Source organism: Chiloscyllium plagiosum, unplaced genomic scaffold (genome assembly GCF_037043375.1).
Source record: "Chiloscyllium plagiosum isolate Xiang-an unplaced genomic scaffold, Cpla_swu_hap1 HiC_scaffold_1, whole genome shotgun sequence".
Classification (NCBI taxonomy): domain Eukaryota; kingdom Metazoa; phylum Chordata; class Chondrichthyes; order Orectolobiformes; family Hemiscylliidae; genus Chiloscyllium; species Chiloscyllium plagiosum.
Genome location: NW_028270139.1, coordinates 171,776,751 through 171,791,868, shown reverse-complemented (window position 1 = coordinate 171,791,868; position 15,118 = coordinate 171,776,751). Strand labels below are relative to the sequence as shown.

The 15,118-nt window shown below is 45.1% G+C and overlaps 1 protein-coding gene across 1 annotated transcript in view; it reads left to right on the top strand.

The window, feature by feature from the left end:
• The first annotated feature begins 228 nt into the window (after positions 1-228).
• Positions 229-15,118, top strand: part of LOC122548889 (disintegrin and metalloproteinase domain-containing protein 12) — a 257,353-nt gene continuing 242,463 nt past the window's right edge. Inside the window, exon 1 of the mRNA XM_087992297.1 lies at positions 229-475. Coding sequence (XP_087848423.1) covers positions 259-475 — 217 coding nt within the window. The 5' untranslated portion in view covers positions 229-258. The remainder of the gene's footprint in view (positions 476-15,118) is intronic.

The following is a 15,118-nucleotide window of genomic DNA, read 5'->3' as shown; positions in this document are numbered from 1 at the left end:
TCTACTTTGGTTTGTAGCAGCTGCAGGTTTTTTTTGTCTCTAACTGCATAAGGCTGGAGCTGTTACAAAGTTATTTCTGACGTGAATCCCAGAATGATACAGATTCTGAAACAAGCTGAGACACAGAGAGAGTGAGAGCACAAGCACAGAGAAACTGAAAAGGGAAAGAGAGATTAATGAGGAGGACAGGCAGAAAACTACGTGTTAACACAGGGACAGAACTTTGAAGTGGAGAGCAGAGAGTTGTGATCATTTACAATGTCCGCCTGCCATGTGGGTTTGGTATTTCTGATCTGGTGCCAGGTTTTAAATCTTTCAGCAGCAGAGAATGAAGAATCTGACACTGACAATAGGAACCGTGGAAATGGAACTGTGTTCACTGTCCCCAGTAACAGACCCACCAGTCATTCACCAGGAGCTGGCTGGGAGACCAAGATTAAAGGAGCTACTTCACGTCGACAAGGAACTGCTTCAGGTGAGGAAGATCTGTCTGGATAATCTTTTCCCAATTCCTGAGAAAATTGTGCAAAGGAGGAAGGGCCTGATCTACCAGTCAGGGTAATTGAGGTATTTTATCACTGGTAGATCTCAAAAAGTCCAGGATGAGCACTAGTAAAGTCAATCAACAAATGCATAGACCAGAAAGCACAGCACGGGTACGAGAGCAGTTATAAACATGGTTATTGTTCATGGTTGTTCACAAGGGGAGTCAATGCCTCGCCATATTATTGCTGGAGTTCTCAGGAATTCTGCCCCTAAGGACATTGTGGGTCACCCCATAGCAGGGAGACTGCAGTGATTCAAGAACACAGTTCATCATTACCTTCTCAAGGGGTAACGAGGGATGGGCAATAAATGCCTTGTCCTACAAATGAATAAAAGAAAACTCCACCACCACCATTCCTGGATATGTGAGGGGCTGAGCACACAGCCTTGCAGGGCACTGGTGTTGAGGATTATGGTGGAGGAGACCTGTTGATTATTCTGACTGGAATGCAGTCTATGGGTCAAGGATCCAGTTACAGAGGGGGGAGTTGAGACCCAGGTCTCGAAGTTTAGGGATAAGTTTGTTTGGAATTATGGTGTTGAAGGTGAAACTGCAGTTAATAAGTAGGAATCTGAGGTAGGTATTCTCATTATCCTTACGTTCCAGGGATGAGTGTTGAGCCAGGGAAATGTTTTCTGCTGTGGACCTGTTATGCCGATAGGCGAATTGCAATGAATCAAGGCATGCTGGGAGATTGGAGTTGATGTGAGCCATGACTAACTTGTGAAGCACTTGATAGTTATGGAGGTCAGAGCCACCAGGCGATTGTTATTGAGGCACACTACATGATTATTCATTGGCACTGGAATGACGGTGACTTTCTTGAAGCAGAGGGGGACCTCAGATCGTGGTAAGGAGAGTCATAGAGCTGTAGAGATGAACTGCACGGAAACAAACTCATCAGTCCAACACATCCATGTCAACCAGATATCCCAACTTAATCTAGTCCCATTTGTGAGCACTTGGCCCATATCTCTCCAAACCCTTCCTATTCATATACCCATCCAGAAGCCTTTTAAACGTTGTAATGGTACCAGTCTCCACCACTTCCTCTGGCAGCTCATTCCATACACGCACCACCCTCTGCGTGAAAATTTCAATAAGGCCACCCCTCAGCCTCCAACGCTCCAGGGAAAGCAACCCCACCCTATTCAGCCTCTCTCGTTAGCTCAAACCCTTGAACCCCAACAACATCCTTGTAACTCTTTTCTTAACCCTTTCAAATTTCACAACATCCTTTCTATAGAAGGGGTCATCAACAGTGCTATCAAGCAGCACCTGCTCAGCAATAACCTACTCAGTGACGCCCAGTTTGGGTTCCCCCAGGGTCACTCAGCTCCTGACCTCATTACAGCCTTGGTTCAAACATGGACAAAAGGGCTGGATTCCAGAGGGGTGGGGAGAGGGACAGCCCTTGACATCAAGACTACATTCAACTGGGTGTGCATCAAGGAGCTCTGGCAAAACTGGAATCAATGGATATTGGGGGTCAAACTCACCAGTGGTTAGAGTCATACATGACACATTGCAGGATGATCTGTTGGAGATCAGTCACTTCGCTCCCAGGGCATCTCTGCAGGAATTTCTCAGGGTAGTGTCCTCAGCCCAACCATCTTTTAGCTGCTTCATAAGACCATAAGACATAGGAGCAGAAATTAGGCAATTCAGCCCATTGAGACTGCTCCACCATTCAATCATGGCTGATGAAGGCTTTTGCCTGAAACATTGATTTTCCTGCTCTTCGGATGCTGCCTGACCTGCTGTGCTTTTTCAGCAACACAGTTTCAACTTTAATATCCAACATCTGCAGTCCTCACTTTCGCCTGATAAATTTCTCAACCCCATTCTCCTGCTTTTGCCTCGTACTCTTGATCGCCTTGATACACATGAACCAATCTAACTCTGTCTTAAATATACTCAATGACCTGGCCTCCACAGCCTTCTGTGGCAATAAATTCCATCGATTCACCACTCTCTGGCTTATTGTTCTTTCTCCTTATTTTTACGACATGGGGTAAACCCTCCTGCTTAAGTTAAAACCACCAACGTAGAAAAGATTTATTCCACGCAGTAATCTGTAAAAATCAAGTGGCCAAGAACTATTTAAAGTAAAAATTAACAACTTTATTTCTTAAAGCATAATTAACTAATCCCTATTTAGAAATATTTTCTCTAACCTATCTTTTAGCTTACCTTCTATAATACTAGTCCAATAAAACTCCCATTATCTCAAAACCAGGCAGCTCTCGGTTCTTGTCTTCGGATGTTCCTGTGTCTTCTTTTCTCCTTGTTAAGAATTTCTGCATCACAGGTTACTGATCAAAAAGGGACTTTTAAGAGAATTTGTTTTAGTCTGTTACATGCTAGGACGTGGCAGATCTCCTCTCAACTGTTCAATTTTCCCCCGGTCTTAAACCCCAGAGCATCGGATTGTGTCATTGGCTTTTAAGATTCTCAATTCAAACATGATTAGAAATTGGTATTTTTATCGGGGTATACTTTAAGGTGATGGGCCGGATTTGAATTTGTTTTTGTCTCTAAGCAACAAACTACTTGGGTTGTTCAACCCAGTGTTATGCATATTGTTGCCTTATTGAGAACACTGGGTCCAGTAGTTCTGCTGCTTTTAACTCTCTTAAAGTTATACCCACATCTTGATAACAATATCTCTGTTCTAAAAGGCCTTTCCTTTACTCTGAGGCTGTGCTTTTAGCTCCTGGTCTCTCCTACCAATGGAAACACCTTCCCAATGTCCACTCTGTCCAGGCCATTCAGTATTCTGCATGTTTCAATTAGATACAATTAGTAAAGCCTTTGATAAGGTTACACATGGTAGGCTGTTGGAGAAAATGCAGAGGCATGGGATCGAAAGTGATTTAGCAGTTTGGATTAGAAACTGGCTTTCTGAAAGAAGGCAGCGAGTGGTGGTTGATAGAAAATATTCAGCCTGGAGTCCGGTTACTAGTGGTGTGCCACAAGGATCTGTTTTGGGACCACTGCTGTTTGTCATTTTTATAAATGACTTAGACGCAAGCATAGGTGGATGGGTTAGTAAATTTACAGATGACACTAAAGTCGGGGGAGCAGTGGACAGGTTGTTGCAGGTTGCAGAATTGGGCTGAGAGGTGGAAAATGGAGTTCAATGCAGACAGATGTGAGGTGATTCACTTTGGGAAGAATAACAGGAAGGCAGCATATTGGGTCAGTGGAAAGATTCATGGTAGTGTGGATGTGCAGAGGGATCTTGGAGTCCGCGTACATAGATCCCTGAAAGTTGCCACCCAGGTGGATAGTGCTTAAGATCATGTTAAGAAGGTATACAGTGTGTTAGGTTCTCAAATCTTCTCGAAACTCGCTAAGTGTGTTAGGTTTTTATTGGTAGAGGGTTTGAATTTCAGAACCACAATATCATGCTGCAACTATACAAAACGCTGGTGTGGCCACACTTGGAATATTGTGTACAGATCTGGACGCCCCATTACAGGAAGGATGTGGAAGCATTGGAAAAGGTGCAGAGGAGATTTACCAGAACGTTGCCTGGTTTGGAGGGAAGGTCTTATGGGGAAAGGCTGAGGGACTTGGGTCTGTTCTCATTGGAGAGAAGATGACTAAGAGGGAATTTAATAGAGACATACAAGATGACCAGAGGATTAGATAGGGTAAGCAATGAAAGACTTTTTCCTAGGATGATGACGTCAGCTTGTACGAGGGGGCATAACTACAAGTCGAGGGGTGATAGATTTAAGACAGATGTCAGAGGCAGGTTCCTGACTCAGAGAGTGGTAAGGGCGTGGAATGCCCGACCTGCTAATGTAGTTAACTCAGCCACATTAGGGAGATTTAAACAATCCTTGGATAAGCACATGGATGTTGATGGGATAGGGTAGGGGAATGGGCTTAGATTAGTTCACAAGTAGGCACAACATTGAAGGCTGAAGGGCTTGTTCTGTATTGTTGTGTTCTACGTTCTATGTTCTATACCCCCTCAGCTTTCTAAACTCCTTGAATATAGACCCAGTGTCCTCAAACATTCCTCATAAGTTAAAATAACATTCCCTCCATCATAAGGTCAGAAATGGGGATATTCGCCGATGATTGCACAAGGTTCAGCACCATTCACGACTCCTCGCATACTGAAACAGACCACGTTCAAATACAACAAGACCTGGACAATATCCAGGCTTGGGCTAACAAGTGGCAAATATGATTCATCTCACACAAATACCAGGCAATGACCGTCACCAATAACAGACAACGTAACCACTGCTCCTTGACATTCAATGTGTTACCATCACTGATCCCTTGTCCTCACCCTTCCCTCCCCTCCCCAACTATTAACATCCTAGGAGTTATCATTGACCAGAAACTCAACTGGATTTGCCACATAAATACTGTGGCAAAAGTGAGGACTGCAGATGCTGGAAGTTAGAGTGGTGCTGGAAAAGCACAGCAGGTCAGGCAGCATCTGAGAAGCAGGAAAATTGATGTTTCAGCCAAAAGCCCTTCATTAGGAATCTGTGGCTACAGGAGTAAGTCAGAAGCTGGGAATATTGCAGACAGTAACTAGACTCCTGACTCCCCAAAGCCTGTCCACCATCTACAAGACACAAGTCAGGAGTGAGATGGAATACTCCACACTGGCCTGGATGGGTGCAGTCTTTGGGGAAGGTGATGGCCTGATGGTATGAGTTGTGTGGCTCGCCTTCTAATCTAGAAATCCAGCTCTGGGAACCTAGGTTCAAAATCCACCATGGTATATGATGGAATTTGAATTCAATTTTAAAAATCTGGAGTAGTAGTTGATGGTAAAGGTTCATCTTGGAGTGCCGTTACTAGCGGTGTTCCGCAAGGATCTGTTTTGGGACCATTGCTGTTTGTCATTTTTATAAATGACCTGGAGGAGGGGCTAGAAGGTTGGGTGAGATAGTTTGCGGATGATACGAAAGTCGGAGGAGTTGTTGACAGTGAGGAAGGATGTGGCAGGTTACAGCGGGATATAGATAAGCTGCAGAAAAGTGGCAAATGGAATTCAATGTAGCTAAGTGTGAGGTGATTCACTTTGGTAAGAGTAACAGAAAGATGGGGTACTGGGCTAATGGTCGGATACTTGGTAGTGTGGATGAGCAGAGGGATCTTGGTGTCCATGTACACAGATCTTTGAAAGTTGCCACCCAGGTAAATAGCGCAGTGAAGAAGGCATATGGCGTACTGGCTTTTATTGGTAGAGGAATTGAGTTCCGGAGCCCTGAGGTCATGTTGCAGTTGTATAAGACTCTGGTGTGGCCGCATCTGGAGTATTGTGTGCAGTTTTGGTCACCATATTATAGGAAGGATGTGGAGGCACTGGAACGGATGCAGAGGAGGTTTACCAGGATGTTGCCTGGTATGGTAGGAAGATCGTATGAGGAAAGGCTGAGGCACTTGGGGCTGTTTTCATTGGAGAAAAGAAGGTTTAGGGGTGACTTGATAGAGGTGTACAAGATGATTAGGGGTTTAGATAGGGTTGACCATGAGAACCTTTTTCCACGTATGGAGTCAGCTATTATGAGGGGACATAGCTTTAAATTAAGGGGTGGTAGGTATAGGACAGATGTTAGGGGTAGGTTCTTTACTCAGCAAGTCGTGATTTCATGGAATGCCCTGCCAGTAGCAGTGGTGGACTCTCCCCCTTTATGGGCATTTAAGCGGGCATTGGATAGGCATATGGAGGATAGTGGGCTAGTGTAGGTTAGGTGGGCTTGGATCGGTGCAACATCGAGGGCCAAAGGGCCTGTACTGCGCTGTATTCTTCTATGTTCTATGTTCTATGTTAAGCAGCATGGTGGCACAGTGGTTAGCTCTGCTGCCTCACAACGCAAGAGTCCCGGGTTCAAATCCAGCCTCGGGCGACTGTCTGTGTGGAGTTTGCACATTGTCCGCGTGGGTTTCCTTCCACAGGCCAAAAATGTGCAGGTTAGGTGAATTGTCCAAGCTAAATTGCCCATAGTTGCAGGAGCATTAGTCAGGGATAAATACAGGGTAGGGGAATGGGTCTTGGTGGGTTACTCTTTGGAGGGTCAGTGTAGACATGTTGGGCCAAAGGGCTTGTTTCCATACTGTAGGGAGTCTAATGATGACTATGAATCCATTGTCAATTTTGGGGAAAACCCATCTGGTTCACTAATGCCCTTTAGGGAAGGAAACTGTCATCCTTACCTGCTCTGGTCTACATGTGACTCCAGACTCACAGCAATGTGGTTGACTCTAAACTGCCCTCTGGGCAATTAGAGATGGGCAATCAATGCTGTCAAACCAATGATGCCCTCATCCTGTGAATGAATAAAGGCAAAAGGAGCTCCAACAACACAAAGAAGTTTGACACTATCTAGGACAAAGCAGCCCACTTGATTGGCACCACATCCACAAGTATCCACTCCATCTATACACCCAGTAGCAGCAGTGTGTACTATCTATAAGATGCACTACAGAAATTCACCAAAGATCCTCAGACAGCACCTTTCAAAACAATGACCACGTCCATCCAGAATGACCAGGGGACAACTACCATCTTCAAATTCCCCTCCAAGCCACTCACCACCCTGACTTGGAAATATATCAATGTTCTTATTGTCCCTGGGTTAAAATCTTGGAATTCCCTCCCAAGGGTATTGTGGGTCAATTGATGGACTACAGGGGTTCAAGAAGGCAGTTCATCATCACCACCACAGAAGCCAACCTCCCATTCTTGGACTCCATTTACACTTCTCGCTGCTGTGGAAAGGCTGCCAACATCATCAAAGGCCCTCCCACCCCTCCATGGTAACACTATCCTACAACCGCTTCCATCAGGCAGAAGATACAGAATCTTAAGCACACACACCAGCAGGTTCAGGAACAGCTTCTTCCCGGCTGTTATTATACTGATGGATGGACTCTCTAACGTCAAATAATGATGAAGTTGCTAATGTTGATCTTTCTTTGAGCATCTCCTGTGCAGTGCAACCTGTACATCTCGCTCTGTCCCAGTACCTAATGACCTGTATGGCCTTGTTTGCTATGATCTGCCTGTACTGCTCACAAAACAATGTTTTCCACTCTCCTTAGGTACTTGTGACTACAATAAATCAAATCAAACCAAAGGCAACCAATGCCTGGTAATAAATGCTGACCAGCCAGCAACATCCACATCCTACAAACAAATTTTAAAACGTTACAAAAGGATACTGCTCAGGGTATTAAATAAAGTCTGGCTTACCTTCTCGGCAAGCTCGGTCAGACCTGCAAGGGAGCACGATTCTTCGGCAGCCATAAAGGTTAGCTTAAACCTACCATCCAAGAGGTGAAGAGTTGGACTTGTGAAAGAGTGCAATTTTGAGGCTAAAATATCGAACAGTGACATCACAGGAAAGTCATGACTTGATTCATTGCTCAGCAAATACTGTTGGGGACTTTGTTTCAACTTCAGATCTTTTGGGAAATACTACGTTCTGCGTTAACACAGGGAAAGAAAAACAAACCCCTCACCCACCCATGCAACTATCTTCTTATTCATTCAGAGAATCTGGGTGATGCTGATTGGGCCAACATTTATTGATTATCCCTGGTTGCCCTTGAGAAGGTGGTGGTGAGCTGTTGCAGTTCTGAATGGCCCTCTCTACTTCTCTTACCTTTGTTTCTACGACACCAGTTTTGCTGGGCTCATTGATATGACACTTGATCAAACAGATTGCAAATTTCAATAGATTTCACCTCACCTCTGGGATTTATGTCTGAACCAAGGCTGTAATGAGGTTGGTTGCTGAGTGACCCTGGAAAAGCAGTTTTATATTCTTCATTCATGGATGAGGGCATTTCTGGCTGGGCCAACTATATTGCTATGGATCAGAAGGCAGACCAGGTAAAGAGAGCACTTTAATTCCTTAAAGGACATTAGTGAACCAGATGAGCTTCTACAACAACTAACAAAAGACATTTAATTCCAGATTGTTAAGGTGAATTCGCATTCCACCATCTGCCATGGCAGGATGTGAACCCAGGTCCCCAGAACACTCCCTGTGTCTCTCAATTAGTAATATTCCAGGTGAAAGACTCCGGCCTGAAACGTCAACTCTCCGGCTCCTCGGATGCTGCCTGACTGGCTGTGCTTTTCCAGGAACACATTCTCGACTCTGATCTCCAGCATCTGCAGACCTCACTCTCTCTCAATTAATAATCTAGTGATAATACCACAAGGCCATCACTCCACTGCTGATCAGTTGCTGCTTGATAGCACTGTCAATTACACCCTGCATCATTTTAATCATGACTGAGAATAGACTGATGGGACCGGGAAGTGGTTGAGTTGGATTTGTCCTATTTGTATGTCCAGGACATACCTGAGCTGGGGAAAGACAATGTTGTCACTGCGCTGGAAGAGCTTTGCTAGTGGAGCAGAAAGTCTTCGATAATCAGAATGTAGTTAGGGCCCATGGACTTTATAGTATCCAGTGCCTCGAAATGCTTCTTAATATCATGCAGCGTGAATCATATTGGCTGGCATCTAAGATGCTAGGAATTACTGGAGGAGGCTGGGATGGATCATCCACTCGGCAATTCTGACTGAAGATTGTTACAAAAGTTTCAGCCTTATCTTTTGCACTGATGTGCTGGGCTCCTTCATCTTTGAGGATGAGGATATTTGTGAAGGCTCCTCCTCCAATGAGTTGCTTAATCATCCACCATCATTCACAGCTGGATGTGGCAGTACTGCAGTGTTTAGATCTGATCTGTTGGTTGTTGGATCACTTAGCTCTGTCCATCACTTACTGCTTATACTGTCTGACATGCAAGTAATTCTAGAATGGGACGTGGGTGGGAACCTAAGTAGGGTGACAAGTGAAATGCAGTCATACAGATTGACAGCATGGAAACAGGCCCTTCAGCCCACTGCCTCTGGCAGCCCAATCCAGGCCCTCACCACCCTCTGTGTGAAAACAATTACCCCGCTGGAACCTTTTGTGTCCTTCCCCTCTCATCTTACATCTATGCCCTCTAGTTTTAGACAGCCCTACTATGAGAAATCGCTGTCAGCTATCTGCCTTATCTATGCCTGCTATGATTTTTGTAGACCTCTACAAGGTCAATCGTCTATAAATGCCATATCGATAAGGAGGGTAACCAAGGGCAAGAGATAAACAGAGCCACTATAGATCAGAGTTATAGGGAAGTAGTAACTCCAAAGATGGCAGATAGATGGGTGACAGTGAGGGGGACTGGGAGGAAGCAGCCAGTGCAGGGACCCCCTGCGGCCGTTCCCCTCAAGAACAAGTATACCGTTTTGGATACTTGTGGGGGGGACGACTTACCAGGGGTAAGTAACGGGGCTCAGGTCTCTGGCATGGAGCCTGTCCCCGTTACTCAGAAGGGAAGGGTGAAGAAGAGCAGAGCAGTAGTAATTGGGGACTCGATAGTTCGGGGCACAGATAGGCGGTTTTGTGGGAACGAGAGAGACTCACGTTTGGTATGTTGCCTCCCAGGTGCAAGGGTACGTGATGTCTCTGATTGTGTTTTCCGGGTCCTTAAGGGGGAGGGGGAGCAGCCCGAAGTCGTGGTCCACATTGGCACCAATGACATAGGTAGGAGGAGCGCTGAGGATGTTAGATAGACTTTCAGGGAGCTAGGTTGGAAGCTCAGAGTTAGAACGAACAGAGTTGTTGTCTCTGGTTTGTTACCCGTGCCACGTGATAGAGATTCGAGGAATAGGGAAAGAGAACACTTAAATGCGTGGCTACAGGGATGGTGCAGGAGGGAGGGATTCCGGTTTTTGGATAACTGGGGTTCTTTCTGGGGACGGTGGGACCTCTATAAACAGGATGGTCTACACCTGAACCTGAGGGGCACCAGTATCCTTGGGGGGAGGTTTGCTAGTGCTCTTGGGCGGGGTTTAAACTAACTCTGCAGGGGCATGGGAACCCAGATTGTAGCTTCAGGGTGCAGGGCCTGGAGTGTAGGGAGGTTAGGAACATGGCATCAATTTCAAAGGAGGGTGCCTGTAAACAGGAAAGTGGCTTGAAGTGTGTATACTTCAATGCAAGAAGTATACGAAATAAGGTAGGTGAACTTGCAGCGTGGGTTGGTACCTGGGACTTCGATGTTGTGGCTATTACGGAGACATGGCTAGAACAGGGACAGGATTGGCTGTTGCAGGTTCCTGGATTTAAATGTTTTAGTAGGGTCAGAGGTGGGGGTAAAAGAGGGGGAGGTGTGGCATTGCTTGTCAAAGGTAGTATTACAGTGGTGGAAAGGACGATGGATGAGGACTTGCCATCTGAGGTAGTTTGGGCTGAGGTTAGGAATAGGAAAGGTGAGGTCACCCTGTTAGGAGTCTTTTACAGGCCTCCTAATAGTCCTAGAATCATTGAAGAAAGGATAGGGAAGGTGATTCAGGAGATGAGTGACAGTAATAGGGTGGTTGTTATGGGGGACTTTAACTTTCCTGATATTGATTGGGAAAGCTATAGCTCAAGTTCGTTAGATGGGTCAGTGTTTGTTCAATGTGTGCAGGAGAGTTTCCTGACACAATATGTAGACAGGCCAACAAGAGGTGAGGCCATACTGGATTTGGTTCTGGGTAACGAACCAGGCCAGGTGTTAGAATTAGAGGTAGGTGAGCACTTTGGGGATAGTGACCATAATTCGGTGATTTTTACTCTCGTGATGGAGAGGGATAAGTGTGTACTACAGGGCAAGAGTTATAGCTGGGGTCAGGGAAATTATGATGCGGTGAGGCATGACTTAGGATGTGTGGCTTGGAAAAGTAGACTCCAAGGCAAGAGTGTAAATGATATGTGGAGCTTGTTAAAGGAGCAACTATTGAGTGTCCTTGATAATTATGTACCTGTCAGACAGGGAGGAAAGGGTCGTGCGAGGGAGCCGTGGTTTAATAAGGAATTGGAATCCCTTGTTAAATGGAAGAGGGCGGCCTATCTCAAGATGAGACGTGAAGGTTCAATTGGGACGATTGAGAGTTATAGGGTAGCCAGGAAGGACCTGAAGAGAGAGCTAAGAGCAGCAAGGAGGGGACATGAAAGGTCCTTAGTCGGTAGGATTAGGGAAAACCCTAAGGCTTTCGATAGGTATGTTAGGAATAAAAGAATGACTAGGGTAGGAATAGGTCCAGTCAAGGATAGTAGTGGGAAGTTGCGTGTGGAGGCGGAAGAGATTGGGGAGACAATGAATGAATACTTTTCTTCAGTATTTACTCAGGAACAGGGCATTGTCGTCGATGTGAATACTGAGTCACAAATAAGTAGAATGGATGGCTTTGAGGTAAGTAGAGAAGAGGTGTTGGAAATCCTGGAAAAGGTGAAAATGGATAAGTCCCCTGGGCCTGATGGCATTTATCCTAGGATTCTCTGGGAAGCAAGGGAGGAGATTGCAGAGCCATTGGCCTTGATTTTTATGTCCTCTTTGTCTACAGGAGTAGTGCCAGAAGACTGGAGGATAGCAAATGTGGTTCCCTTGTTCAAAAAGGGGAGTAGGGATAACCCTAGTAACTATAGGCCGGTGAGTCTCACTTCTGTTGTGGGCAAAGTCTTAGAGGGAATTGTAAGGGATAGGATTTATGCACATCTGGATAGGAATAATGTGATCAAGGATAGTCAGCATGGTTTTGTGAAGGGCAGGTCGTGCCTCACAAACCTTATTGAATTCTTTGAAAAGGTGACGAAGGAGGTTGATGAGGGGAAAGCGGTAGATGTGGTATATATGGATTTTAGTAAGGCGTTTGATAAGGTTCCCCATGGTAGGCTACTGCAGAAAATACGGAGATATGGCATTGAGGGTGAGTTGGAGATTTGGATTAGGAATTGGCTGGATGGAAGAAGACAGAGGGTAGTAGTTGATGGCAAAGTTTCTTCATGGAGTGCCGTCACTAGCGGTGTTCCGCAAGGATCTGTTTTGGGACCATTGCTGTTTGTCATTTTTATAAATGACCTGGAAGAGGGGTTAGAAGGTTGGGTGAGCAAGTTTGCGGATGATACGAAAGTCGGAGGAGTTGTTGACAGTGAGAAAGGATGTGGCAGGTTACAGCAGGATATAGAGAAGCTGCAGAGCTGGGCAGAAAGGTGGCAAATGGAATTCAATGTAGCTAAGTGTGAGGTGATTCACTTTGGGAAGAATAACAAAAAGATGGGGTACTGGGCTAATGGTTGGATACTTGGTAGTGTGGATGAGCAGAGGGATCTTGGTGTCCATGTACACAGATCTCTGAAAGTTGCCACCCAGGTAAATAGTGCGGTGAGGAAGGCATATGGTGTACTGGCTTTTATTGGTAGAGGAATTGAGTTCCGGAGTCCTGAGGTCATGATGCAGTTGTATAAGACTCTGGTGCGGCCGCATCTGGAATATTGTGTGCAGTTTTGGTCGCCATACTATAGGAAGGATGTGGAGGCACTGGAACGGGTGCAGAGGAGGTTTACCAGGATGTTGCCTGGTATGGAAGGAAGATCGTATGAGGAAAGACTGAGACACTTGGGGCTGTTTTCATTAGAGAAAAGAAGGTTTAGGGGTGACTTGATTGAGGTGTACAAGATGATTAGTGGGTTAGATAGGGTTGACAGTGTGAACCTTTTACCGCGTATGGAGTCGGGTATTACAAGGGGGCATAGCTTTAAATTAAGGGGGGGTAGATATAGGACTGAAGTTAGGGGTAGGTTCTTCACTCAGCGAGTCGTAAGTTCATGGAATGCCCTGCCAGTAGCAGTGGTGGACTCTCCCTCTTTATGGGCATTTAAGCGGGCATTGGATAGGTATATGGAGGATAGTGGGTTAGTATAGGTTAGGTGGGCTTGGATCGGCGCAACATCGAGGGCCAAAGGGCCTGTACTGCGCTGTATTCTTCTATGTTCTATGTTCTATGTTCTAAAATGAAATGCAAGCCAAATTTTAAAGCATGAAGCATTTGGAACAAAGCACATGAGTTCACAGTGCAGAGCAAGGGAAGTCAATATTGTTTCCTTGTCATGATAGAAAGATGGTTACAAGGCTCAGAACTTAATACTCAGGGATATTTGATTTTTCGGAGAGAAAGGACCATTGGAAAAGGTGGGTGCGGTAGCACTTAGTTACTAAGTGAATAACAGATGAAATGTGGACAGTTGCGAGAGTTGATCGAGCCCCAAATGATGCTGAGTCCATTTGGATGGAAGTAAATAACAACAACGGAAAGAAAACCCAGGACAGAGCCCCAAAGAGAAGCCACAATGTTGGAAAGTGCATAAATCAACAACCAATAGGGTTTTTTCTAAAACAAATTACAGTAACTATAGGTGACCTTATGGTGATTGGGTCAAAAGGTAGCTACAAAATAATTTATAGGCTGCATTCAGGATAGTTCCCTCTAGCTGTATGCCATCTACCATGGAGCCAATCAGGGAGCAGCTCTCCTGGATTTGGCAATGGGTAATAAGGCAGGTTTAATAAATGACTGAGAATAAAGGATCCCTGAGGAAGTAGCAATCATAACCAAATTGAATTTAATATTCAATTTGAGAGTGAGAAACTTGGGTCAGAAACAATTTAACTTAAATAAAGGAAATTACAATTAAATGAAGATAGAGTTAGTTCAAATGGACTATGTGGATAGATCAGCAGGAAAGAGATTAAGCAAACAATAGCAGACTGCAGGTAATTCATGACTCTCAGCAAAACTTATATTTTGGTAAGGAGGAAAGATCCAAAGAGAGGTACAAACCAACCTAAAAACTGGGAGAAATTCAAAATCCAGCAAAGGAGATAATAAGGACACAGAAAATAATCTTAAAGAGAAACGAAAGAGGAATACACAAACTGACAATATGTCGGTGATGGGAAGTTGCTGGAGAGGGTACTGAGAGATAGGATCTATTTATATTTGGAAAGGAATGAGCTTATCGGTGATGGGCAACATGGTTTTGTGCGGGGGAGATCGTGCCTTCGCAACTTAATAGAGTTCTTCAAGGAAGTGACCATGTTGATAGATGAAGGAAGGGCTGTTGATGTCATATACATGGACTTTAGTAAAGCGTTATATAAGGTTCCCCATTGTAGACGAATGGAGAAGGTGAAGTCACTTGGTGTGCAGGGTGTTCTAGCTAGGTGGATAAAGAACTGGTTGAGCAACAGGAGCAACAGAGTAGTAGTTGAAGGGAGTTTCTCGAAATGGAGAAAGGTGACCAGTGGTGTTCCACAGGGGTCAGTGCTGGGGCCACTGTTGTTTGTAATATAGATAAATGATCTAGAAGAGGGCACTGTTGGTACGATCAGCAAGTTTGCAGATGACACGAAGGTTGGTGGAGTAGCAGAAAGCATAAGAGACTGCCAGAGAATACAGGAGGATATAGATAGACTGGAGAGTTGGGCGGAGAAGTGGCAGATGGAGTTCAATCCAGACAAATGTGAGGTGATGCATTTAGACAAGGCTAATTCTAGAGCGAATGAGACAATGAATGGAAGAGCCTTGGGAAAAGTTGATGGGCAGAGAGATCAAGGAGTACAGGTCCATTGTACCCTGAAGGTTGCTGCACAGACGGATAGAGTGGTCAAGAGGCATATAGTATGCTTGCCTTCATCGGA